This window comes from Saccharomycopsis crataegensis (genome assembly GCF_037102585.1).
Source record: "Saccharomycopsis crataegensis DNA, jcf7180000000098, whole genome shotgun sequence".
NCBI classification, from domain to species: domain Eukaryota; kingdom Fungi; phylum Ascomycota; class Saccharomycetes; order Ascoideales; family Saccharomycopsidaceae; genus Saccharomycopsis; species Saccharomycopsis crataegensis.
The window spans coordinates 966,298-990,746 of NW_027043838.1; the positions used below are offsets into that span (position 1 = coordinate 966,298).

General features: G+C 36.9%; 12 protein-coding genes across 12 annotated transcripts; 6 read left to right on the forward strand and 6 right to left on the reverse strand. All coding sequences in view use genetic code 12, as the record gives it.

Annotated features, from left to right (window-relative positions):
• Positions 1 to 110: 110 nt before the first annotated feature.
• EBP2 (Ebp2p) lies at positions 111 to 1,394 on the reverse strand (the record flags this gene model as incomplete). Its single annotated transcript, XM_064999683.1, has 1 exon — positions 111 to 1,394. One exon carries the CDS (start codon positions 1,392 to 1,394, stop codon positions 111 to 113), a length of 1,284 nt encoding a protein of 427 aa, XP_064855755.1.
• Positions 1,395 to 1,661: 267 nt separating this feature from the next.
• DASC09_061000 (alpha/beta hydrolase) lies at positions 1,662 to 2,423 on the reverse strand (the record flags this gene model as incomplete). Its single annotated transcript, XM_064999684.1, has 1 exon — positions 1,662 to 2,423. One exon carries the CDS (start codon positions 2,421 to 2,423, stop codon positions 1,662 to 1,664), a length of 762 nt encoding a protein of 253 aa, XP_064855756.1.
• Positions 2,424 to 3,388: 965 nt separating this feature from the next.
• GSH1 (glutamate--cysteine ligase) lies at positions 3,389 to 5,517 on the forward strand (the record flags this gene model as incomplete). The annotated part of the gene is made up of 2 exons (XM_064999685.1): positions 3,389 to 3,399; positions 3,519 to 5,517. The coding sequence occupies 2 exons, from the start codon at positions 3,389 to 3,391 to the stop codon at positions 5,515 to 5,517; spliced, it is 2,010 nt and encodes a 669-aa protein (XP_064855757.1).
• A 923-nt stretch (positions 5,518 to 6,440) lies between these two features.
• DASC09_061020 (uncharacterized protein) lies at positions 6,441 to 8,258 on the reverse strand (the record flags this gene model as incomplete). The annotated part of the gene is made up of 1 exon (XM_064999686.1): positions 6,441 to 8,258. The coding sequence occupies one exon, from the start codon at positions 8,256 to 8,258 to the stop codon at positions 6,441 to 6,443; it is 1,818 nt and encodes a 605-aa protein (XP_064855758.1).
• A 1,011-nt stretch (positions 8,259 to 9,269) lies between these two features.
• On the forward strand, positions 9,270 to 10,013 carry DASC09_061030 (uncharacterized protein; the record flags this gene model as incomplete). The annotated part of the gene is made up of 1 exon (XM_064999687.1): positions 9,270 to 10,013. The coding sequence occupies one exon, from the start codon at positions 9,270 to 9,272 to the stop codon at positions 10,011 to 10,013; it is 744 nt and encodes a 247-aa protein (XP_064855759.1).
• Positions 10,014 to 10,846: 833 nt separating this feature from the next.
• DASC09_061040 (Opy2 protein) lies at positions 10,847 to 12,028 on the forward strand (the record flags this gene model as incomplete). The annotated part of the gene is made up of 1 exon (XM_064999688.1): positions 10,847 to 12,028. One exon carries the CDS (start codon positions 10,847 to 10,849, stop codon positions 12,026 to 12,028), a length of 1,182 nt encoding a protein of 393 aa, XP_064855760.1.
• A 464-nt stretch (positions 12,029 to 12,492) lies between these two features.
• On the reverse strand, positions 12,493 to 13,917 carry NAM9 (mitochondrial 37S ribosomal protein uS4m NAM9; the record flags this gene model as incomplete). The annotated part of the gene is made up of 1 exon (XM_064999689.1): positions 12,493 to 13,917. One exon carries the CDS (start codon positions 13,915 to 13,917, stop codon positions 12,493 to 12,495), a length of 1,425 nt encoding a protein of 474 aa, XP_064855761.1.
• Positions 13,918 to 14,634: 717 nt separating this feature from the next.
• PDR16 (phosphatidylinositol transporter) lies at positions 14,635 to 15,825 on the forward strand (the record flags this gene model as incomplete). The annotated part of the gene is made up of 1 exon (XM_064999690.1): positions 14,635 to 15,825. One exon carries the CDS (start codon positions 14,635 to 14,637, stop codon positions 15,823 to 15,825), a length of 1,191 nt encoding a protein of 396 aa, XP_064855762.1.
• A 317-nt stretch (positions 15,826 to 16,142) lies between these two features.
• Positions 16,143 to 16,425, reverse strand: DASC09_061070 (general transcription factor IIH subunit TFB5 family protein; the record flags this gene model as incomplete). The annotated part of the gene is made up of 2 exons (XM_064999691.1): positions 16,143 to 16,317; positions 16,391 to 16,425. The coding sequence occupies 2 exons, from the start codon at positions 16,423 to 16,425 to the stop codon at positions 16,143 to 16,145; spliced, it is 210 nt and encodes a 69-aa protein (XP_064855763.1).
• A 318-nt stretch (positions 16,426 to 16,743) lies between these two features.
• Positions 16,744 to 19,749, forward strand: DASC09_061080 (uncharacterized protein; the record flags this gene model as incomplete). Its single annotated transcript, XM_064999692.1, has 1 exon — positions 16,744 to 19,749. The coding sequence occupies one exon, from the start codon at positions 16,744 to 16,746 to the stop codon at positions 19,747 to 19,749; it is 3,006 nt and encodes a 1,001-aa protein (XP_064855764.1).
• A 445-nt stretch (positions 19,750 to 20,194) lies between these two features.
• CSE1 (importin-alpha export receptor) lies at positions 20,195 to 23,200 on the forward strand (the record flags this gene model as incomplete). The annotated part of the gene is made up of 1 exon (XM_064999693.1): positions 20,195 to 23,200. The coding sequence occupies one exon, from the start codon at positions 20,195 to 20,197 to the stop codon at positions 23,198 to 23,200; it is 3,006 nt and encodes a 1,001-aa protein (XP_064855765.1).
• A 331-nt stretch (positions 23,201 to 23,531) lies between these two features.
• SDD2 (Sdd2p) lies at positions 23,532 to 24,022 on the reverse strand (the record flags this gene model as incomplete). Its single annotated transcript, XM_064999694.1, has 2 exons — positions 23,532 to 23,835; positions 23,928 to 24,022. The coding sequence occupies 2 exons, from the start codon at positions 24,020 to 24,022 to the stop codon at positions 23,532 to 23,534; spliced, it is 399 nt and encodes a 132-aa protein (XP_064855766.1).
• Positions 24,023 to 24,449: the final 427 nt, after the last annotated feature.

Sequence of the window (24,449 nt, forward strand, 5' to 3'; positions counted from 1 at the left end):
ATTTTTTTTTTCTTTAAAGGCAAAATAAAAAAAAATAAATAAAAAAAAAAACAAAAAATAAGAAACATCGCATCACACTACCCAATAAATTCACAGGAACTTTCATACATTTAACGTCTATTATTACGCTTGCTCTTTCCTGGTCTCTTGGTCTTCTTATTTCTGTTACCTCCGTCTTGTTGATCACCTCTACCTTGACCACCGGCTCTTCTTTTTCTCTTTCTGTCATTCCATTCATCCTTGGCAGCATTATTTTCTTCAATGGCGATTTCAAACTCATCATCGTCCATGGCCTTGGCACCATCCTTTCTCTTCTTTCTGAATTCTTTGATTTTGTCTAAAGTTTCACGCTTTTGCTTTTGTCTTTCTTGCAAAGTGGCAATTTGAACCTTCTTACCAAACTTCTTCAACAATCTTTGCTTTTTGGCTTCCTCACTCTGCTTGGTGGCGGTAGCTTCCTTCATAAGTTTCTGCTTCAATTTATCCATATGTTCATCACTCTTCACCATTTCAGCAAAGTAGTCGGCTGGACGAGAGAATGGAACCTTCAAACCAATAAGGGTTGTACGAGCTTCCTTAGTAGCCGCAAGACCTTGTTTGTAAAATGCCAATTCACGTTCAGTATCATCGTAAATATCAATGATGCCAGCAGAAGTTGGTTCTTCACTAGTGACGGATTGATGTTGAATAAAAGAATGTGATGACCATGGGAGCTTGATACGGTTGTATGAGTCTTCAAGAGCAGCAGTCTTGTTAATGGTAACTTTTGTGTGAGGAACAATATCGGCGTCTGAGTCGAATTCGACATCGGAATATGCGACATCTTTTTCTTCTTCTTCTTCTTCTTCTTCTTCTTCTTCTTCTTCTTCTTCATCATCATCATCATCTTCTTCGTCATCATCAATTTCAGATTCATTATCACTCTTTGTAAGAGCATCATAGTCCAATCCTTCTTGTTCTTCAGCATCCTCATCGTCATCCTCATGATCCACAGCCACTACTGCAGCAAAATCTTTCTGGTATTCATCCTCTAAGGATTCAACTCTGATACGTGGTTCAGTTTCTTCTTCTTCGCCTTCTTCTTCTTCTTGTTGCTCGTCATTTTCTTGTTTCTTTTTCAATTCTTTCAATTGCTTCTTTTTGTCACGTCTAGCCTCCTTCTTTTCCATTTTTTCCAACTTCTTCAATTGTTTCTTGGTATCCTTGTCTCCATTCTTTTTGATACTTTCCCTTGAGACAGAACTCAAATCAGTAATGACATCGGCTTCTTCCTTCTTGTCATTATTTGATTTAACTGGAGTAGAATTATTCGATTTTGATTTTGTAGGCGTTTGGGAGACTTCCTCCTTGGCTTTACGAATCGCAAGTCTTTCCTTCAACTTTGGCTTCACCATTTTCTAATATTGTTTAATATCTCACTTGTGGATGAAATCTTTTAATATCAAGCGATGAGGGAAGAGTGATAAAAAAAAAACCATCATATAAAATTTTTTTTTTTTTCCACAAAATTTTCGCTTACCCTGATGGCCAGAAAAAAAAAAAAAATGCCAGCGGTGCCAGCCCCGCGGGTGCATAACAGATGGATTAATTACAATACAGAACAGATAATTGATCTATCAAATTTACTAGAATATATAATGCATGGAAAAATATATACATATTTAAGCAGTTCCAAGGTTATCTATACCTTTACCGAGCTCTTCCAATTCATCTTCCACGGATTTTTCAGCAGGTTTCGATGGAGTTTCTGGAGTTTCATCGGGTTTTTTTGGCTCATCCGATAAAGCATTCATTACCCATTCTGTCCATTGTTTGACCACTGGTTTTTGGTTTGGAACATAATGACCACCTGGATGCTTGAAGACGGTGGCGGTACCTGGTTTGGTATATTTCTCAACGAATTCCATCGATCTATCGTTACCAACAACGGTATCTTGTTCCCCCATGACGTGTAAAGTTGGGATTTCGATCTTGTTGGCCAAGTACTTTTCGTTAACTGGGAGGTTTTTCGTTACGTATCCGCTGAAGTAAACGGCAAACTTCACTGGTTTGGTGTTACCGAGTGATTCCATGTTATTAGTGATCAATTGGGCGAACGCAGCCCCTTGAGAAAAACCCAAGATCCCATCGAATGGCCCGTGCTCTTTAATATAACTCTTGACGGTTTCAATGGCTGGGTCGATGTTGAAGTCATCGATATTGTACCACCATGATTTGAAATCGTTACCATCAGCCCCAAGACCAGAGGCGTCGAATGGCAAATCTTCTGCGGTCAAGTTGACTGGGCCATCAAGATAAAGGGTTTCGATTTTCGATTTCTTGAGCATCTTACGGAACCCAGACGATTTGGCAGAGAACACTGGGCCGGTTTGGGCAAAACCGTGAAGACAAAGGACTCTTGTTGGGACGGCGGTGGCAGACATGACTATGGTATGGTATGGTAGGGAGTGTACTGTTAATGGTTGCAAGAAGGACCGTGTGGTAAGCGAAACGGAAATGATTTGAATTTATACCCCATTCGGTGTTAAGCTCACGCCGCCGTGGAAAAAAGAAAAGAAAAAAGCACCGCGTGGGAGCCAGCAGTTTGGTACCAGCAATGGAGATTCTCCGAGGGACCGTCGCTACGATTATATTGTTATTGTTCTTGTTATTGCTACTAGTAGAAGGAAGCACTTGTTGGCCGATCGTTTGCAGATGTTATTCCTAATCTCTCGCCCAGCAGGTTGTCTGTGACGGTTTGCTCCTCCAACAGACCGTTGGATCTGGAGTTCCCAATGCCCAGCATATTCATCCATCGACATCCACCACCGACTGCTGGAGGACATTGGTAACACTTAGCGATAAATAGCGACAATCCTCCCCCACCAATACCAATGGCAGAGTATTGTTGAGCTATTTGTGGTCCCAGCCATCACGCCAAAAAAAAAAAAAAAAAAAAATAAAGCCTTCTGCTTACTAATGCTTGGTATGATTTCTATATATACGGGAGGTTCTTCTCTTCTCTTCCTCTACACTGTGGTGAAATAAATCAGTAAAAAACGGTTGCAAAGGCAAGCAGGAATTTAATAATTCTCCCCAATAACAAAACAAGGAAAACATTGTTATTCGCCTGTTGTGTGCGTCGTCGCTTTATCGATTATCGGTCACACCTTGCAATTTTTTTTTTTTTTTTTCTTCTTTTCTGCTGCTGCTGCCGCCGCTGCCTATCTTTTTTATCTTAAGGAGAAAGAAAGACAAACACAGGAAAAAAATTTTTTTTTTTTTTTTTTTTATTATTAGTAAGAGTCACTTCTTACGAGGAATCATCCCATTTCAAACCACAAGAAACCACATTATTTCCTTTCTCGGGGGTTTCTCATTAGATCCTTATCATTGAAAATAATATATCATGGGCTTATTGTACGTATCTTTCTCACTGTCTCACTACTGCCTTCTACACCCCTTGATGATCGATCCCGTTTATTTGGCCGACTTCCTCGAGGTCACATTGTATTTCACAATACTAACAAACCCTTAAGATCTCTTGGAACTCCTTTGAGCTTCACCGAGGGCGAGAAACACGTCGAACATGTCCATACCCGTGGAATTGCCGATCTCATTAAATCATTCAAGATCAATTATGACCGTTCCAATGAGAAATTCTTGTGGGGCGATGAGTTGGAATACATGCTCATTAATTTCAACCGTGAAAAGAAGACCGCCACCCTTGATGTCGAGCATGATTACATTTTATCCAATTTCGACGAAGGTACCGAAAAATATAAAACCAAATGTGTCCCGAACGATATCTTGTACCACCCAGAATACGGCCGTTTCATGGTCGAAGCCACCCCTCTTAGACCATACGATGGCGATTCGATCAGCGACTTCCTATACGTCGAAAAAAACATGGCTGCCAGAAGAAAAATCATGATTGACGAGATCATTGACGTTGACGGGGACACTACAAATACACACCAGGAAGTGATACCGTTATCGATTACCGCGTTCCCAATCATGGGTACCAAGGAATTCACTAACAAGGTATACGAGGCCAATGGCCAAGCTTCCCACTCTTTGTTTTTGCCAGATCAAATCATCAACCGCCACGCAAGATTCCCAACCCTTACTAAGAACATTCGTACCAGAAGAGGATCAAAAGTCGCCATCAATGTCCCAATTTACCCCGACACCCACACCCAACCCCTTGACGAAATCGACCATAACATTCCTAAACGTGATCTATTCTTTGAGGATAGCGAACCATTTTTAGGAGCCGCTAAACCCGGCCATATTTATATGGATTCCATGGGGTTCGGAATGGGTTGCTCATGCTTGCAAGTCACCATGCAAGCCCCAAATATTGACGCTTCTCGTTATTTATATGATAGTTTGTTGCCAATCACCCCGATTCTATTGTCATTATCTGCCGCCACCCCGATTTTCAAAGGTACTTTAGCTGACCAAGACGTACGATGGAATGTGATTTCCAACGCTGTCGATGATAGAACTCCATTGGAGCGCGACGTTAAACCAATGGAAAACCATCAAGATATTGGAGGAGTTCGTCCAGACAGACGCGATAACTTACAACCAATTGACAAATCAAGATACGATTCGATTAGTTCTTATTTGGGTGATTATGATCACGAAACTAAAAGTTACAAGAATTTCAAAAAATCTTTTAATGACCTTCCATTACCAATCAACCAATCGGTTTTGGACAGATTAACCAAAGAGTCTGATTATTTTGATGAAGTCATGGCCCAACATTTTGCTCATTTATTCATTCGTGACCCGCTTGTGGTTTTCTCAGAAAAAATTACCGATGGTGATAGCTATAACGATGATCATTTCCAAAATATCCAATCGACTAATTGGCAAACTCTTAGATTCAAACCGCCAACCGCTCACCATCATGGTTGTTTGAGTGACACTCCAGGGTGGCGTGTGGAATTCCGTCCTTTGGAAATTCAAATCACCGATTTTGAAAACGCTGCTTATTCGGTGTTTTTGATTCTTTTATCCAAAGCGATCCTCAAATATAAACCAAATTTCTATATTCCAATTTCCTTGATTGATGAAAACATGATCACCGCTCACAAGAGAAACAGTTTAGGTGATGATAAATTCTGGTACAGATTCAAGGATTCCAACGATTGGGATAGACTTTCCATTAACGAAATTATCAATGGTAATTCACAATTCATTGGTCTCATCCCATTAGTCGAGAAATATGTGAGTTTGACTTTCAATGATGTTGCTGATGCCCAACAACTTGAAGCTGTGTCGTTTTATTTGAAACTTATTGCGTATCGTGCATCTGGGAAGATCCCAACTTTGGCAAGCTACATTAGACAATTCGTTATGCAACATCCAGATTACAAGCACGATTCTATCGTGAGCCACGACATCAATTACGATTTGTTATGTCATTTGAGAGGCATTGGTGACTATCGTGATGAAAAAGCATTGGTTGGGTTGTTTGGCGAGGAAATTGGCGAATATTTAATTAATAATAGAAAAAAGAGAAGGTAATAGGAATTGAGGCTTTTTTTCTCTCTCTTTCTTTCCTCTCTTCAGAAAATTAAAAAAAGAAAAAGAAAATATAAATAGGATTAATAATAATAATAATAATAATAATGGAGAGGACGCTTTTTTTTGCTTGTTTGCTTGTTTGCTTGTTTACTTGTTTGTTTGTGTGTTTTGCCTTGCTTTTGTTTTTTGTTTTTTTTAGACACTCATTATCTTTATACTTTTTGTATATTGAGAAGCTTTAATTTTTTTTCTTCTTCTTATTGTATTGGACTCACTTATTTCAATTTAACAACCAAAAAGTTTTCATTCATTCATCACATTCCAGGGATCTTAGTAATCATTTTGGGAAACTAGACGGGAAATGAAGTAAAATTGTATTACCGTGGAAAAGAACTGTGTATAATGTCATAACTCACCATTGTTTTTATTATTGATTATGTTTCACTATTTCAAAGTTGCACACTTATTATAGATTAGACAAATGTATAGATAAGGAATAACGTCATTACAAAAAAAAGAAAAGAAAAGATGTGTTTCTATAAATAAAAAGGGCAAATCAGATTCATAATTAGGAGTATAATAATATCGTAAAATAATAGTGAATTGAAAAAAGAAAAAAAAAGAAAAAAAAAAAAGATTAGGAACTAATACCAAGGAAGCAAAAATAAAGATTAAAAAAGGGATAGTAAGAGTAGGTTTCTAGGATTTTAAAACTTGTATGTATGAAAAAAAAAAAAAAAAGGGAGATCACTTTTCAGCCCTCAAAAATTGAGAATAGAAAGAATCGAGAGAAATGAAAGAATTGAAAGAATAGAATGAATGTAATATTCAGCGGGGTTTTTTTTTTTGAGAGTTCTATTTGACTTATTGATAGTAAGCCAGAAAATAGCAGACTAGTTCTGAAATGTTTCTTTTGAACAAAATCAATGCTTCTGCTTTTGCATAAGATTCTTAATTCTGAGCCAACCTCCGATTTTCTTATTAAGTGGAGGTTTAGGCGAATAGGAAGATTCAGTGCCGATGACCCCACATGGGCATTTCACCGGAACCGCGGGCATTGCAGAAGAGGCCTTTGATGTTGAAGAAAGTGGGGATGTAGTTGATTTTGATTTAGCGGAGTTATTATCGGCGCTTTCAAAGGATGATGAGGATAAAGGAGCTTTTGAGGATCTTGAAGTTTGTGACAGGTTAGGACGAGTTCTAGGGGCGCTTGTAGAATCTTTGGTAAACTGCTCAATACTATCTATGGTACTAGTGTCTGATTTCGGAATATTTTCCGTCTTGATCTTTGTTGGTTTATCCAGTAGATTACTAGATATCAAGGAAAGATCACCAGTCTTTGACGCCGATGATATATTTTCTGTTGACGGTGGTGTATTTTCTGGTTTTGCTAATTTCTGATGTTTCTCTTGTTTTCCTAGGTTCTTAGAAAACTCCTTAATAAATGGGTTATAGATATTATCCCGAAGGATTTCTACCACCGAATCCTTAGCCGGAACAAGCACCAGGGGCGAGTGATACCACACGTCTTGATTTTTATTTTCTGATTGAATGTTATCTAGCACATCTTGGGGTAAGTTTATTTGATGAGGGGCATCCTCATTGACAAAAGTATCCATAAGGCTTTCCCATTTTTCGATTAATAACCCTCTGACCCTATCAACTAGTTTATCGTTGAGATTAGGATTCACTGGGTTAGATGGCGAAGTCGGTGTTGCTTGATCACATGGGCATAGAAGTTGATTATCACCGGCGCCACATAATGGATCAATTTCTTCGATAATGTTGATTTGCGTTGGTGGTAAAACATCTTTTGAAGAAGGGTTTGGCGTCTCATTAATTTTAGAATTGTCGAATTTTTTCGCAAATTCATAATCCCAATCATTCGATAATTCCGAATTATATCCGCCATGATTGATCTCGGAATTTACTAACGCAATGTCAACGATTGATGACACATCAAAACTGCCCTTCATGTTCAGAAACGCATCAATTATTGCGGAAGACTTGCCAGAGATAGCGGATAGCTTGTTTGAATCAATTGATGAGGCAATTGATGATTTTTGAACCAGCGGGTGCGAATGTGATGATACAACCAGCTTTTTCTGGGGATACATCGCAATATTGATGTTGTTTAGCTCTGGCAATTTGCACTTCAAGATACTGAACCTTCTATCAGCAAAGCAAACGTTCCAAATCTTTTCGTAGTTGTAGATTTCAATAAGAAATTCCAAGTTTTCCTCACAACGGTATTTCAATACAAACTGCTTGAATTTTTTCGATATTTCAATCAAATTTTGGACCCTGTCAAGTAGGAGTTGGTCATGGGAATTTATGGTTTTAGTTTCCAGAATTGTCGAGTTCGAACGAGAAGGATTGATTTTCTCCAATGAGCCATCTGAAGTCTGAACTTTCAATACTAATGAAGGCGGCTTGTTATTCCCATCGGTGTTATTGTCTTGTGAATTTAGACGAAAATGCTTGAAGCTGTCATTGATACTTTCTGAAGGCGCTAGGAATTTCAAACCCGCGACATTGGACACGGGATCTTTCTTTTTTGATAAATATTGGGCGAGTAGCTTGGGATAATCTTTTGTTGTGTGTGCACTGTCGTTGTTTATTAAGGTCAAATAACTCCTAAAGTCTCGTTCGTTTATACCGTCAAGAATATAGCAGCAGTTGACGAGTTCTTCCAAGGTGAATTTAATACCGGGCCGCTGCTTAGTGGTATCGCCTGCCATACTATTCTTTTTTTTTTTTTTGGATTGGTGCAATCTCAAATGTGATGGGATTGGCCTTGGATGTTTGTTTGTCAATAACAATAAGATCGTTGCTTGGAAAGAATCCCCGTGATTCCAACTAATAATTTTATTTCATGTGGAGGGGAGGAGGAGGGAGTGAATGAAAGAAGGATGAACGCTCGTGACTCAATAGGGAAAAAATACGAGACTGCGCTATGTCCGCGATTGTTAGTAATAACCACTAATGGTACGTTATTATGGATCGCTGCTCCTTTTTGTTTGCCAGCTTTTTTTTTTTTTTTTTTATTATTTTGTTTAATCGTAATTAGTTACTGATATTCTATAATTACTTGTTGGTGGTTGTTAGGGGGCCGTACTGCTCGAGGTTTTTCAATTGCCAAATACACCGGAGCTCACAAACGGCAATTTAATTGAATAGAGAAATACGAATCTGTCAGATGAGTGCGAGGCTGAAACTGGTATCTTGTTAATATATGATGGCTGGAATGTTCCATGATAAAACTGAAATGTAGAAACAGTTTTTGGGGAATTGTAGATATTCTGAATTTGGCGTACTTAATTTGCAAAAAAAAAGTACGACATGATTCAAAACACACCTGGTGAAATATCGACATGGATGGAGACCTCTCTTCTGATCTTCCAAATAAAAAACAGATTGAGGTTAAGGAAATTGAAAGTTCAAAGTTAAAATCCAATGCAAAAACCTACCGAACAAGTTCAGTGTGTTTTAGAACCAATATAATACGTTCAAGACACTAAATAAGGAAGAGAGAGAAGGAAGAACACTCACAACTTTGGCTATGAAAATTTTATTAATATCTGGGAAGCTATCAGAAATAAAAAGAAAAAGTGAGGAAAAAGCCTGTCATATATATAAGAAGTCCCAGTGGTTTTTTCCTTCTAATTTTCTCTCTTTTTAACACCATCTTCATTATAATACATACTCTGTGGGGTTTATATCATCATCAACATCAAAATATTATATATATAATGTTTCCAAAAAGAGGCCTTAGCATCAATGATCTTTTGAACCCTAGTGATCAGTCCAGAGGAAACAGGAATGGATCGATGCTGCCATTAAATTCAAGATCAAAGAACAGAAGAAATTCCTCCCAATCTTCAAATAGCTCACAGAGCAATGGCCATCAGAATCCTGCTAATTTGCAAGCTTTCACACAAATGCAAGTCAATGATCCTTTCGGTCTTCCCATCGAATTTGCCATTCCAACAAATCAAAGATTCACAGGGAAATATCCCTTGTGGAGCGCCTACCAACGAAATACTAGCAATCCTAACCCAGGATGGCTTCCTAATGATACCACCCTTCTGGATTTTGCATCTTCTTTCCAAGTGAACTCTAACCCCCCAGCACCCCAAATGTCATATCCTCCTGGTGGTGGTGGGTCATCCCAAATGTCATATACCAATGCATCGCAGCGAGTACCATACAATATGATGGCCCAAAAGACAGTCTATAATCATAATAATAGTTTCCCTGAACAACCCCTGCCAATCTACAATAATAATTTTCCCCAGCAGATAACTTATGATTCTCTACAATCGACCCCTTTTCGGAAGAATTGTATGATGTGTCGTCGGACTTTTACTAGCAAAGAAGCTTATGAAAGACATCTCCCGAGCCATCAAGTGTTCGTTTGCCCGTTTCCTAACTGTAACGCTAAGTATTTCCAGCTTGAGCCTTGCAAAGCCCATTACGCTAAGCATTTCAGATGATTGGGTTTTGCCAAATTAGCTATTGTTCTAATATATTAGTATCAATGAATTAGTTTCATTTGTAAGAGAAAGAAAAGGTAGAAATGGGTTATTTACAACTGGAAATTCAAACACCGCCGCTGCTTCTTAACTTCAGAATTTCAGAACATGTGCCTACAGTTTAGACCACCGTCAGAAATGAAGGGAAGCACCACAAGACAAAAAAAAGCAAAAAAAAAGGGGGAGGGGAGGAATATTGTTGGATATATCTACTATAGGCCTCAAAGAAATACTATCACCATAATTCTCATGGCTTTACTTTTCCCATGTCTATTTACCGACCCCTTTACAGCCACTACAGCTTTGACAGTTTTCTTTTTCTTTTTTTCTTTTTGTGTGTACACATATATCCCCACTTACCGTTGGCAGACAGGAGCCAGATACCACCACACCCAAAGCTATATAATCATAACATTGGAAATTATTATTATTATAATAATAATAATATATGAACAATTCCACCATTCCCATCCGTCACATATAATAATAATATAACCAATCACCCGGCTGGTGCTTATCCTCCCTTCCTCCCACCAGCGCCCCAAACCAATTTTTTTCTTTTAGCGCCAAAAATTTCTACGTTTTGGGAATAGGGGAGTTTATTAGCCCGAGATTTAAAACACTGGGCGCTTCTGCTACTTTTTTTATTTTTTTTTTCTTCCTTCCTTCTCTCTCGCTGCTTTGTATTCTTAATCTCTCTTTCTCTCTTTCGTGGTATCCCTTGTTTTTTTTTTTTTTTTTAAAACTCCTGGCAATAATTTGTGTGTTGACACTCCAAAATAACCAATACCAAGATGGAACACCAAGTAGAAGTTGATTATGTCAAGGTGTTTTTGAGCAACTCTGATTTATTCAAAAGAGATGATAGTGGGCTAGGTGATGGATGTGTGTCTTGTGACGATAGTGCCCTTCTGTGCAATTGTAAGGTTGGCCAAACATGCAAGATGACAATCAGAACATGTACCAACTGTGCTTATTACAAATGTATCAGTGCTTCTAAAAATGTCGGAGGAATTGTCGGGGGGATTATTGGTGGTACAGTATTCCTCGCACTAATAGTAGCGTATATTGTTTGGAATCACAAAAAACAAAAAAGATCAAACCGTTTCTTGAAATTGGAAGCCCAAGATAAGGAACTTATGGAAGTCATTGAAGGCGGGGAATATAAAGATAATAATGGCATCAAGATGGATACTCTTGATCGAAAGTTTAGAGACAATATGGAGACCCCACCACAGTTCAGCAAAAGCCCTGGTGAAAGCTATTTTGGTGATAAGAGCCCGAGATTTTCCAGAAAATCCGGGAGAAGAGCTTCCAATTACAGAAATTCCACCAACACATTCACCAGTTTGGCCACTTCTGCGTTGTCCAGAGCCTCAAATATTATTCCTATTGCTTATGTTCCAGGGGTGAAGGTGAGAAGCACCTCCACTTTGATGAACAATAGACTGATTGTGGATGATGTTCAATCGCTTGATTCGAGAGTCAATACCACTATTGGTACTCCTTTGTCAACCACCACCGCAGTTAGAGCAGTGCCAAAATTGGTCGATGTCGGTAAGAAAGCATCAGTGAAAAAGGATGATGTTATTTATGAAGATGAAGATGAAGATTACGCCGATGATAGAACCGATTCCGCCTCATACACATCTAGTGAAGGGTACCGCAAAAACAATCCTAGCTTGAAGACCTTGACCAAGAGCGAAGAATTGCGTAAAAATAGAGCTTCAATCCCAGGATTGACCCATATCATGGAAGAACAACAGGATGATAATAGTGCATTCAATGAGTTGATATCTCTTGGAACTGACTCCGAAGAAGAAGAGGAAGTTATCAAAGAGATTACTCGTGGTAACACCCCTGTCTTGGTCAAATATAATAAATCTACAAATAGACCTAGCTCAAGAATATTGGAGGTTGAAAACGATAAGAATCCAATAAATCCATTTGATGATGAATATGAATATAAAAACTGAAGTTTCTTTGTTTGTTTGGCCTTCATAAAATTCTTTATATTTTCCTTTTCTTTCTTTTCTATACAGTTCCCATTTGGTTTACTCTTCACACGTTTCTGTTATAAGTTTCACTTTCCTTTCTAATTTTTGTTACCTTCTTTTGTTCTTTGTTTGTTTTTAAACTTTACTTTCAATTTATTCGTTTTCCGTTTCCTTATACTAGATGGCCCCCCCTTTTTTTTTCTCTCTCTTTAATTATATACATCATTGAAAGGTTCAGCTTTTCATTAGAAGCACAAGTTTCACTTTTTTTTTCTGGAATTACACATTACACCGGCAACAATTATACTATTCTTTACAGTGATTTGCTTTCTGTAAAATTTAAAAAGTGTTACGCAAAATATAAATACTAACGACAATTAATTTCACTGTTCATCTGATAACTCAATATATACAAGTTTTGATACAAAACAAATTATACCCAATCATCTACCCTTTCTAACATAATACATAAAAGCTCTTTGGTGTGTTTCAATACTGAATGGTGAGATAACTTCAGATTCACCAGGTCTGGCAACTGGATCTCTCAAATAAACCGCATGACATGTGTTGAAAGAAATTTCCAAATGGTGTGGCAATATAGCAAACGCACCCAAGAAAGCTCTTGGCTCCCATGGGGTGAAGTAGCCCTTATTTGGAATTTGTCTACCGTACAAATGCTTCTGGAATGGCAAGTTGATCTTCACTTGGTTTTCTTTTTCTTCAGAGTATTCCTTACCGATTATTGATTCATGTCTTTGTTTGGCAAGATTTGAAAGAACCTGTTTTTTCACTTCAGGAGGAATTGTGTCCTTAATTGAGTTAATATCATTTAAAGTACGGGTGATCTCCAATGCTAATTGTTTAATCCCTTTAACGGTCTTGGAGTCTTGGATCTTCAAGAGATCGCCAACAATCTTGTTAAATTCTTCATGTGATTTTCCAAAGAATTGTTTTGGGTTACCTTTGTAGTGTTCGTTGATTATAAGTTTGTACATCTTCAATAATTTTTCGCTGATTTCTTCATCCCCACCGTACTTGGACCCGTATATACTTGAAGTCAATTGAATTGGCTCTTGAGATACTGCGGCAGCAGCATCATCAGCAGCAGCTGCTTTTTCTTCCATGATTTTCTGTTCGGCAGTGACCCCAATAGACAAAGCATCGACAATGACTGCTTCTCTCATAGATCCATTGTTGGATTTAACCGATTCAAGTAGCTTAACTCTTTCGGCTTTCTTTAATTTGTCCACGTAATTCTTGACATAAGCATCGCCTTTTTTAGGGTTATTCAAAATTTCTTTAATATGCTTATTCCATCTGATAATTTGTCCCTCTGTGATTTTCAAACTGTTTTCAAAACTTGGCTTACCTTTACCCAAGGCCTCCAACACTTTTTCTGGGTCACAAGAAAACACATCACCAGGTTGCAATTCATAACCAGGAGATTTTATCTTGACGCCATTCACCTTGACATAACCGTGTAAAACATATTGTCTAGCTTGTCTTACTGATGAGGCAAACATGGCTCTGAATAGAGCGGTGTCCAATCTTTTTTCCAACACCGCAAAAGTTTGCAATTGGAGTGGGGTAGGAGGAATCACTTTACCTTGTTCGATTTTTTCAATGGAGTCCAACTGAGCAACAGACGACAAGTTTGGGTTGAAAGTGGTTTGCCATCTGGATTCAGTGAGATGTTCCCCATGATAAGCTCTGGTCTCCGCCTTGGCTGTCCATTTTTGTTGATATAATGTTAACGAACCGAACCTTGGTACGGCCTTCTTGTACAAGTTGAAGAGATTGTACTTGTTCATTGAAGCACGAACCAGCCCTCTAACGAGGGAGTTCAAGTTCTTTGCTTTTCTGGGCATTTTTTCGTTGTATATATGAAACCACAATCACCAAATGGTTGTACACTATTGATTACTTGATTTCACTCCAAAAAAATTTCGTTGAAAAAAAAAAAAAAAAAAAAAAACTCGCTGTGTGGTTCACATATTACCCGGTGTAATGGACTACACACTGTAAATAACACCGTAGGATTATATCTGTGAAATATCGATAGAATCTCCAGTGTTTGGGTGCAATTGTCATGGTAAATAGTGATTTATGATTGGAGCGCAGTGATTTTATTTTTCAATACATATATATAAAAGTTGCCCATTTATTGTGTTTTGATCTTGTAGAATGTATATAACGCATAAGACAACCTATACTCAATCATTCCAAAATAAATTGGGAAAATTTAGGAAACATCGTAACAAACATTTATTCATCTATTGCATATTCCATTCTTATTATCACTATTATTATTATCATCATCATTATACATCTACTTCTGTCCTATCTGGCGACCACTTTCCCCAGGATTGTTGACACCTGCACGTGACCAAAACAGGGCATAATCTTAAATTGTTACAATAATTGAACATTTCTAAATAAAATATCCGTTGTTCTACAAAAAAGGGGACCACCAGTTAAAGATAAACTGAAAAAATAGGCGGCCTTCCAATATAAAATATTTACATAAGGCAAATAATAATATTCTCTGCCCTCAAAGTTATACACCAATATCGATACAATATACAATGTTCGGGTTCGGAAGGAAAAAGGAAGACAAGCAAGACGTCGATAAAAAGAATGTCAACCTTGTGGAACGAAGAGTCCCTTTTGAGCATCCGTCGGATGACATCAGTCCTCCTGCTGAGAAGCCATTGACCAAAGAACAACAAGAAAAATATATATTGGTTCTCAAACACTTCCTTACCGTCAAGGAAATCAGTGATGTTGAAAAAAAAACCGCATCTTCCACTTCGTCCCCGTTGACAGAGATTGAAAAAGCCTGGTTGACCCGCGAATGTTTCCTTCGTTACTTGCGTGCCACTAAATGGATTGTCCAAGATGCCATCGATAGAATTGAAGGCACTTTATCCTGGCGTAGAGAATTCGGGATCAGCAAAATTGGTGCCGACAACACAGTTAATGCCGAGCTAACCGCTCCAGAAAACGAGACCGGCAAAGAGTTGATCTTGGGGTTTGATAACGGTGCACGCCCATGTCTCTATTTGAAACCAGGGCGTCAAAATACTGCCACTTCCCATCGTCAAGTTCAACACTTGGTGTTCATGTTGGAAAGTGTCATCAATTACATGCCTCCAGGACAGGATTCTTTGGCATTATTGATTGATTTCAAAGCCCACAAAGTTCCTGGTGGTAAAGGTTCCAAAATCCCTCCGGTAGGTACTGGAAGAGAAGTGCTTCATATTCTTCAACAACATTATCCGGAACGGTTAGGCAGAGCGTACCTTGTCAATATTCCAACGCTTGCCTGGGCATTCCTTAAGATTATTCACCCATTTATCGATCCATTGACCCGTGAAAAACTTATTTTTGACCAACCATTTGTCAACTATGTGCCAGTCAACCAGCTCGATAAGGAATTCGGTGGAAATGTGGACTTCGAATACGATCATGAAGTTTACTGGCCAAAAATGAATGAAATTTCTTTGACCAAACAAAAACTGTATATGGAAAGGTTCAATAAGTTTGGTGGAGTGATTGGCTTGAGCGAGGTTGATTTGCGTGGAACCAATGATGATCTTAAATTTCCTGCTCTCACTTTGGATGAAATTGAGCAAGGGGCTGCTGAAGAAAAATTGAGTAAAATGATCTCCGAATTATCAGTTGCTAGCCAAGAAACCATACCCATCAAGGGGGAGAAAGCTTCTGAAATTTTGACTTCAGTCACCAAAGAAGAGGAGACTGCCGTTAATGCTTGAGCCGATCTTGATAGAGGTACTTTTCGGGAAAAGGGACACATCAGAATACGTGCTTTCAAACTTTAACAAATCTTTTATCCTTTCAAACCCTTCTCTCTTTTAATAGATTCGTGTTTTTTTTTTTCCTTTAGAATTTCACAGTTCATAATTAATTATTGTTTCATATTATCTTAAAGAGTGTCTTCCTCGAAGTAAGCTCAGCCTCTGAATGAAGAATATTAGAAGTCAAAACATCTAAAACAATAATTAGTATAAAAGACCAAGACAAAGTAGACGGTTATTTCTTTTTCCTGATTAAAAATTTGATGATTTTTTAATCAATTTTCAGTTAATGGGTCAAAAAAATTCAGCTCCAATATCATATTCAATTCATTCTTGACATATTCAACTTTACCAGGATTAATCAATAAAGTAGAGTCATCCAAATCTTCAATTAAAATATCATGGACTATCGCGTCAATACTAATGATGATTGATTTTATAGATGGATCACTGGGTGATTTGTTAGTGGGAAGAAGAAGATGGATGGATTGCTTGCAGCTAAAAAGATGCTCAATTCTCTTACCATTTGATTAAATAGCCACCGACAGCTTTAACCATTTTTTGTTGAAATCTCACTTATATTTATTGCATTGAAAATAAAAACAAATAAACATGAGAATCAAATAATTTTTTTTTTATAAATATAATTGTGATAAAAAGGGCATGTGGGTTTCCTCACTCCCTCAGATAGTTTGTCATCTGCAAGGAATTTAGAGCCCTGTGCTGCTGTAAAATTTTCGGAGGGAGAATTGGGAAACCATATAGACGTTGAGCAGGTATTTATATATACATTATTTTATTTCAATTTTTATTGTTTTAAGCTTTCGTTTTGTTTGGAGATACCCACGAGAGTCATAAAGAATAGGTACTAGGCTGATGGTTCCAATGATCCTAGCCAGGAATTTTCTAATATTCCTGAAAAGAATACGATCCATTAACCCAATATTTATTCGAGATTATTATTTCAAGAGGAGACCGTTGAAAAATAGAATCCTAGAAACAATAGCAGAACCAGAGAATTCAACTGTGACCAAAAATAAACTTATAGGATACTTGCAATTGTATAATAGTGAATTCAGCAAAATCGAAGAGCAATTGTATTTCAAGAAAGCGGCGGATAAAAATGTACCGTTCAACATCACTAGACATTTACTCGATTTCCCATTGAGTAACCATCGTGAATTCTCGAACATTCAAAATACTTGGATGGAGTATTTTTCTCAATATGACATAAACTTTATCAAACAAGCGCTAATAGAAATGTCATTAAAACAGGATGAATCGCTACGGCATTTCTGGATCATTTCAATAAAGTTATCTCTATCATCGTTGGATTTCTATCGTGATATGCTTGGTCTAATTCAAATACTATGCGATGAGATCAAAAATAACCCCAAGTTGATCTCCAAATATTTTAATGATGATTTTTATGATTGTATTATAGGATTTTATTTTTTGAATCGGAAAAGTTTGTTGGTGAAAGCGGCTCACGATGTAATTTATCCAGTGTTGAAATCTCAGGATTCAATGAAACTTGTCAAATGTTGCTGTGTTCCATCCAATAAAAACTCGGAGGACTTCACAGAGCTGTTCAACTCATTACTATATATTAAAAAACCTTTGACAGGATCATATAATAAAGTCGGCGATGGTATCTACGATTCTTTGATTTCTTTCCTCAATACCAGATTACTTACGGCCGAACAAATTTTGGTCAACGAGCTGCAAACTGATCAAGAACGATACTGCTCATTGCCAAGTACTGGTACTTCTGAAAACTCAGTGGGGAGTGTGTCACTAGAATTAACGTTGGCGATGTTAGACATTCACATTAGATTGTTGAGGAACCGTGATATCCCAAAGAACCCAACGCTTCTTAATAAATTGATCGGACGCATGGTTCAAATTTGCGTTGCATCAGGAAGAGACCTGTTGATAGCCAATAATAGTGGCAGTCATGATACCTTAATCAAGGGGCTCAGAAAAACTTTCAATTATTTAGTAATGGATGAAACCAACGTTATGATGCTTTATAATAATGATCTCCAAGTCTATGAAAATCGATCTTCTACAAGCTGGTGGACTCAAAGATTTGTGAATTTGATGGTTGATTATTGTTTTCTTGACTCTCGTACGTATCTGGCAGAGTCTCGATTGGTCTCGCTTTTAAAAGTAATTCCAAAATATTATTATTTTGAAAATGTCAAATTTTGGGAACATCTCTATCACAAATGTTCGGAAACCCGTGGCACGGTGCTACGATTCATCAGTGCCGATAAACTATTCTTCAAATATGGTGTTGGAAAGAAATTGACTGATAAAGAAAACATAACTCTGGAGCTTCTGTTTGACACATTTAGTAAATATGTCTTGCACCATGGTCAATACTACAAATTGATTGAATACAAGTGCAAAACCTACCAAAATACAAAATATTTTTCGGCAATCCTAAATCCAATTATCGATCATTTTTTGAAAGATGGTGGTGAAGGAAGGGCGAAACTCGTGGAAACACTATCTTATTTAGGGAACTCAGAATACCGGATGATACTATCTCCAAGAATTATGGGATATTGCATATCAGCGCTTTGTGAGCAAGGTGATTATGACTCGATTCTTGATATCATTAAAATATTTTTGGAAGATTTGGGCAAAGCCCAAAATTCTAGAGATGAGTTGGGTTTGATAGATTCAAAATTAATCAGTAACTACGTTGATGAAATAGCGAAGTTTTACGTTATTGGGGTCACCAAAAGTTGGATGGCAACTCTTTCAGAGGAAGAGCTCACCTCAATAAATCTCCAGCCTCAAACAGTTTTCCACGATGCCAACTCGATGCATTTGCTCAAGAAATTGATGGACATATTAAACTCAACTGAAAGTTTCCAGGTTGGTAAATTCCCAAAAGTTCAAAACACATTGACTCACTTCTTCCTTAAATCAAATGACTTTGAGAGAACTTTGAAATTGGTAAAGTTATTAGTGGAAAATGATCCTCAAAATGGGTTGGAGAAAGAAACTTTGATGCAGTGTTCGAAGAAAATCCTGAACAGAATGTTCAGGAGTAATAGACTACCAGAGGGCCCACACAAAGAACTCCATGACATAGTAGTGGATTATGTGAACAATATGCATAATGTATTATCTATTGATATGGAAAACTGGTCCAAACTCTACAGCACTTTGGCATTTGTGCAGACAAATTATCATCAAGTGGGTAACTATTTATTCTGGGTAATCAACAAAGTGTTATATTCATATGCTTATGAAAATGGGACTCCCATAAAGTTGAGTGATGAAGACGAGAAGATCTTCAAAAAGATTCAACTCATGAATGAAATCGATCAATTAGAGCTCCACAAAGATATTTTACCACAAGCGTTTAAAGCATTGAAGTCATTAGAACTGACAGAAGTGTGCTATAAGGGCAAAACTCTATTCAACACATCACAGCAACTTATCGATGAGTTTTATAGTACAATCCAGGATTTTTTCACTCCAGGTATCATTTGTCGATTGATAGATTTAGGGGTTGAGAAATCTCCACATAAACCATTTGAAGGATTGGAATTGATCATGTTACTCAAAGACTTGCAATTTATTCGTGGCTCAACTTTGCAAAAACTGAAAACCAAGATTGAACTGACAATCATCAGAAGCTTAAAGAATTTATACACTCAAAGACAAAACAGAATGCACATTAGGTGGAGTCAGGCGCGTGCTAGTAAACAACTCCTCAGCGAGCTGGTAGCACAGGAGAACTATAAAGCAATGACAGAAGGTTACAAACCACCAGAAATTCAATTATACGAAAGGGAAGAAGTCGCGGAAATTTTCTCCATCATGATGGAAAAATTGTTCACAGAGAATTTGAAGGACTGATAGGTGGATGAAGAATCTTCTTTTTTAAGAATTTTGTAATATATTAATAGAATATTGTACATAAGCAAAGCAAAACCAAATTTTTATTATTTTTTTTTGCTAATGAATTAATGAATTAAGGGATTACTTTATGTTTCTTATTATTATTATTACCAACCATCTAAGCTGGAACCGATCTAATGGCACGTGCATAATGCCCTCGTATTTGAAGGAAAAAAAAAATTTTAAAAGGATGGAATTTTTTTTTAAAAGATAAACACAGAGAGTAGCACGAAATCAGGGGAGATTCTATTATCGGGCATCTGGAAATAAAAGATATTAAAAAAAAATCTCAGTAGAAAGAATTAAGAAAAAAAGAAAAGAAAAGGGAAGAGGACAAATAAGAGATACAGGCCATAGAAATTAGGGCAAAATACAGGAGAGGACACAATAAACAAACTTGAAAATGTCTGATATTCAATCAATCACCTTACTTTTACAAGAATCATTGAGTGCCACCACAGCGAACCAAGCAGATCAACAACTTCGTTCCATCGAAACCAACCCAGGATTTGCCATTGCTTTGTTGACAATTGTAGATTCCAATCAAATTGATAACTCCATTAGATTGGCAGGGGTTTTGTTTTTCAAAAACTTCTTGAATAGAAGATGGATCGATGCCGATGGGAAACACAAGTTGAACCCAAATGATGTTGAGAATATCAAGAGCAAAATTGTCAAGTTGATGATTGGTTTAAACAATAACAATTTGAAAAAACAAGTCGGAGAATGTATTGCCATCATTGCCAATTCTGATTTTCCTGATAAATGGACCAACTTGGTGGATGAGTTGGTGGAAAGTTTGAAAACCAACGACTTGAACAATATTCATGGGGTGTTGTCAGTGGCGCACTCTATTTTCAAAAGATGGAGACCTCTTTTTTCCTCAGATGAATTGTTCTTGGAGATTAAGTTTGTGTTGAACAAGTTTTGTGAGCCATTCATGCAGTTATTGGTTGAAACCGATAAATCGATCGACGCAAATTTGAACAACAAACTAATATTGGAACAATTGTTTGAAAATCTTTTGCTCTTGGTAAAGCTCTACTACGATTTTAATTGTCAAGATATCCCTGAGTTTTTTGAAGATCATATGAATACTTTGATGAATGCCATCCACAAATACCTAGTCTTTAAGAGTGATTTATTGACTGATAAGGACGAAGATGAAGAACCAGATGTATTGAGCAAAGTTAAAGGTAGCATTTGTGATTTGATTCAGCTCTATTCTACCAGATACCAAGATGTATTTGATCCATTGATTGAAAAATTTGTCCAGAGCTCATGGAATGAACTAACTTCTTTGACTTTGCAAGTTAAGTATGATATTTTGACTTCCAAATATTTGACATTTTTAACCTCCATTATTAAGATTCCAAAGTACTTTGATATTTTCAATAACGCTCAAGTATTGAATGAAATATTCATCAATATCATTTTGCCTAATATAACATTGAGAGAATCAGATGAAGAATTGTTTGAAGATGATCCAATTGAATACATCAAAAGAGATATTGAAAATAATGATTCTAATACCAGAAGATCTTCATCTACCGAATTTTTGAGGGAATTGAAAGATAAAAATGAATCATTAGTAACAGAGACTGTCTTAAAATACATTAACGAGTTCTTGGGCAATTTTAATTCTGATGCCTCCAATTGGAAACAAAAGGATACTGCAATCTATTTGTTTATTGCCATAGCTGCTAAAGGGAATATTACGGGCGCGGGCGTTACTTCAACAAATCTATTGGTGGATGTGGTTTCATTTTTCCAACAAAACATTGCTAGGGATTTGATGAATCAATCCATTGAGAACCCAATTTTGATTGTTGATTCCATTAGATACTTGTACATCTTCAGAAACCAATTGACTAAACAACAGTTAGTAGAAAGTTTCCCATTGCTATTGAATCATTTGAACTCCGATAATTATATTATTTATACCTACTCATCTATTACTATTGAAAAAATCTTGTCTCTTAGAGATAATTCATCGACAGTCTACACATTATTATTCAACAAATCGGACATTGAATCGATTTTCAAAGATTTGGTTACCACGCTATTTAAGAAGATATTGGTTAACAAAGACATCCCAGAAAAATTATCAGAAAATGATTATCTTATGAAATGTTTAATGAGAGTTTTGATTTTGAATAACAATAATCTTATTAAACCACCACAATCTAACTTTGAATTTGTCGGGTTGATGATTAATCAATTGATTGAGATTGTGGTGATCATTTCCAAAAACCCATCAAATCCAAAATTCACACACTATTGCTTCGAATGTATCGGAATAATTGCAAATTACAATAGCAACAACAACCCAGAATTTGTGGGAAGCTTTATGGAGATTATAATTCCTAAATTTTTGGCAATTTTGGGAGAAGACATCATCGAATTTGTGCCATACATTATTCAAATGATTGCCTTTTTGTTGGAATTATTGAAACACGCATCTAGCAGCAGCAACAACAACACATTGCCTGCATTTTACAAGAGTTTAGTCAAACCAATGTTGTCCCCAACCCTATGGGAATATAAGGGTAATATTCCAGGAAACACCAGATTAATCATTGATATGCTTGAGTTCGATAGAAGTAGTTTCAATGATGATTTACCAGGATTGTTGGGGGTTTTCCAAAAATTGATTTCTTCCAAGGTTAACGACTCATTTGGGTTTGACTTATTGGAAATCATCTTGATTCATGTTGACTTGAATCTATTGAAACCTTACTTGAGCCAAATTGCTACTTTGATTTTGACTAGGTTACAAAACTCTAAAACAACTAAATTTATCAAGAGATTGATTTTGTTTTTCAGTAAACTAGCATTAGTTGATTCGAACTTTACGATCAAAAATGCTAATGTTAATACTTTGGGTCCTGATTTCGTGACGAATTTCGTTGATCAATTACAAGAAAATTTGTTTGGCAATATCTATAAGACTTTCTTCATCACCAACATCCAAGAATTCCACAACGTCAATGAAAAGAAAATCGTGGTCATTGGGTTGACTAATTTGGTTTGCCATAATGCCAAATTCACTATTAATGGTCCTTATTCGAGTTATGTTGTCGAGTCTTTAAATCAATTATTCAAGGCTACGGTACACAAGAGCGAATTTTTTGCCAACGAAAAGGCTGGCACTGCTGTTGGGGTCACTGTCAGTGAAGACTTGCTTAATGATTTTGAAAACCAAGATTTCACTTTCGGATCAAGTTATTCCAGATTAGTTATTATTGGAACCAAGAAGTTCGACCCTATCAGTGATTTCAACAATAAGGATATCGAAAAGGGGTTTTTGATGGTTCTTCTGGACAGCAAAAATAAAGGATTTGAAGTCAATGGCGCTGATCAATTAGATTCCATGTTACAGAATGAATTGTCGACTTTCAAATTTTGAAATGCAATCTTTTTTTTCCCTCTCTCCTTTAGTGAAGCCGGCTTTCCTGGCTAATTATGGCTAAATACAACCCTACATAGATTCTAATCAGTAACACTATCTAACAATCAACGGCTCCAATTTAGTTCACGTATTACTTTGTGTTGTAGTTGTTTGTACACAATTCGCGCGCCATCAATAAAAAAAAGAAAACATGTATTACAATAATGCCAAAAGAACGGATAAATATTATTTAGCCTGAAAACCCCCAACTTGAAACTGAATATATATTACAATATCACATTTTTGTTGTCAACACACATTGTGAGGCCCAAGTAGAATGAGCTCAATTCTAATCAAAGAAATCATCATCCTCGTCATCGTCATCACCACCGTAACTGTTGGCAGCATTTTTACGATTAAACACAATCTTCGATTGGTTTTGCAGGTCCTGGTCCCTAGCTATACCGTCCAAGATTTGAACGAGCTCCTTTTCAGTCATTTTTCTTCTTAATTGACCAGATTGTGCCAATTTTCCGATATAATTTTCCACTGCTTTGGCACGGTCAGGTCTAACCATATTGATTCTCGATAATCTTTCTCTGGCTTGTGGTTCTAACACCTGCGAAAGAAGAGATATCTGCAATGATTCAGTGCTAATAAGTGTTAGTATTAGTCAACTTTATAGCTTCGTTTGCTCTCAAAGTTTATTCTGTAATCGAAATAACTTGGGATATAAATTACTCACTTGTCAGAAGACTTTTCCGATGGCCCTTGTCCAGAATTTCTTTGCAATTCGGCTAAGCGCGCCTTTCTTATGGCCTGAAGTTCTGCATCTTCCATATTTTCCCCTCCTCAAGCTCTATTTTTTGTTTAATTAATATTTCCTTCCATGTTTGGGGCAACTAAGATGATTTGATGTGATTTTAGGAAAACCAATTTTTTCCCATGATCTCGTGATTGATCTGTGATACACTGCATAGAAAGGTGGTTGTATGTGGGGATGTCGTGGCAAATGTTCCAATGATGTAATTGTGAATTACTTTTTTTCTCTTTTTTTTTTTTGCCTCCTTTTGTATAATCCACTAAACTTTTTAGACTGCAAAACTGTAGATAGGCGATAAGGACATCAGTTTTCCTGTTTGCGAAGAAACCGACTCAACCCAGTGAGTGCATTGCATTACTTGTTAACGAACCTCTTTCTTAGAGACAGTATCCCATCCCCATTCTTTCTCCCCGTTTCAGCTGTCATTTTTTTTTGGATTGATCT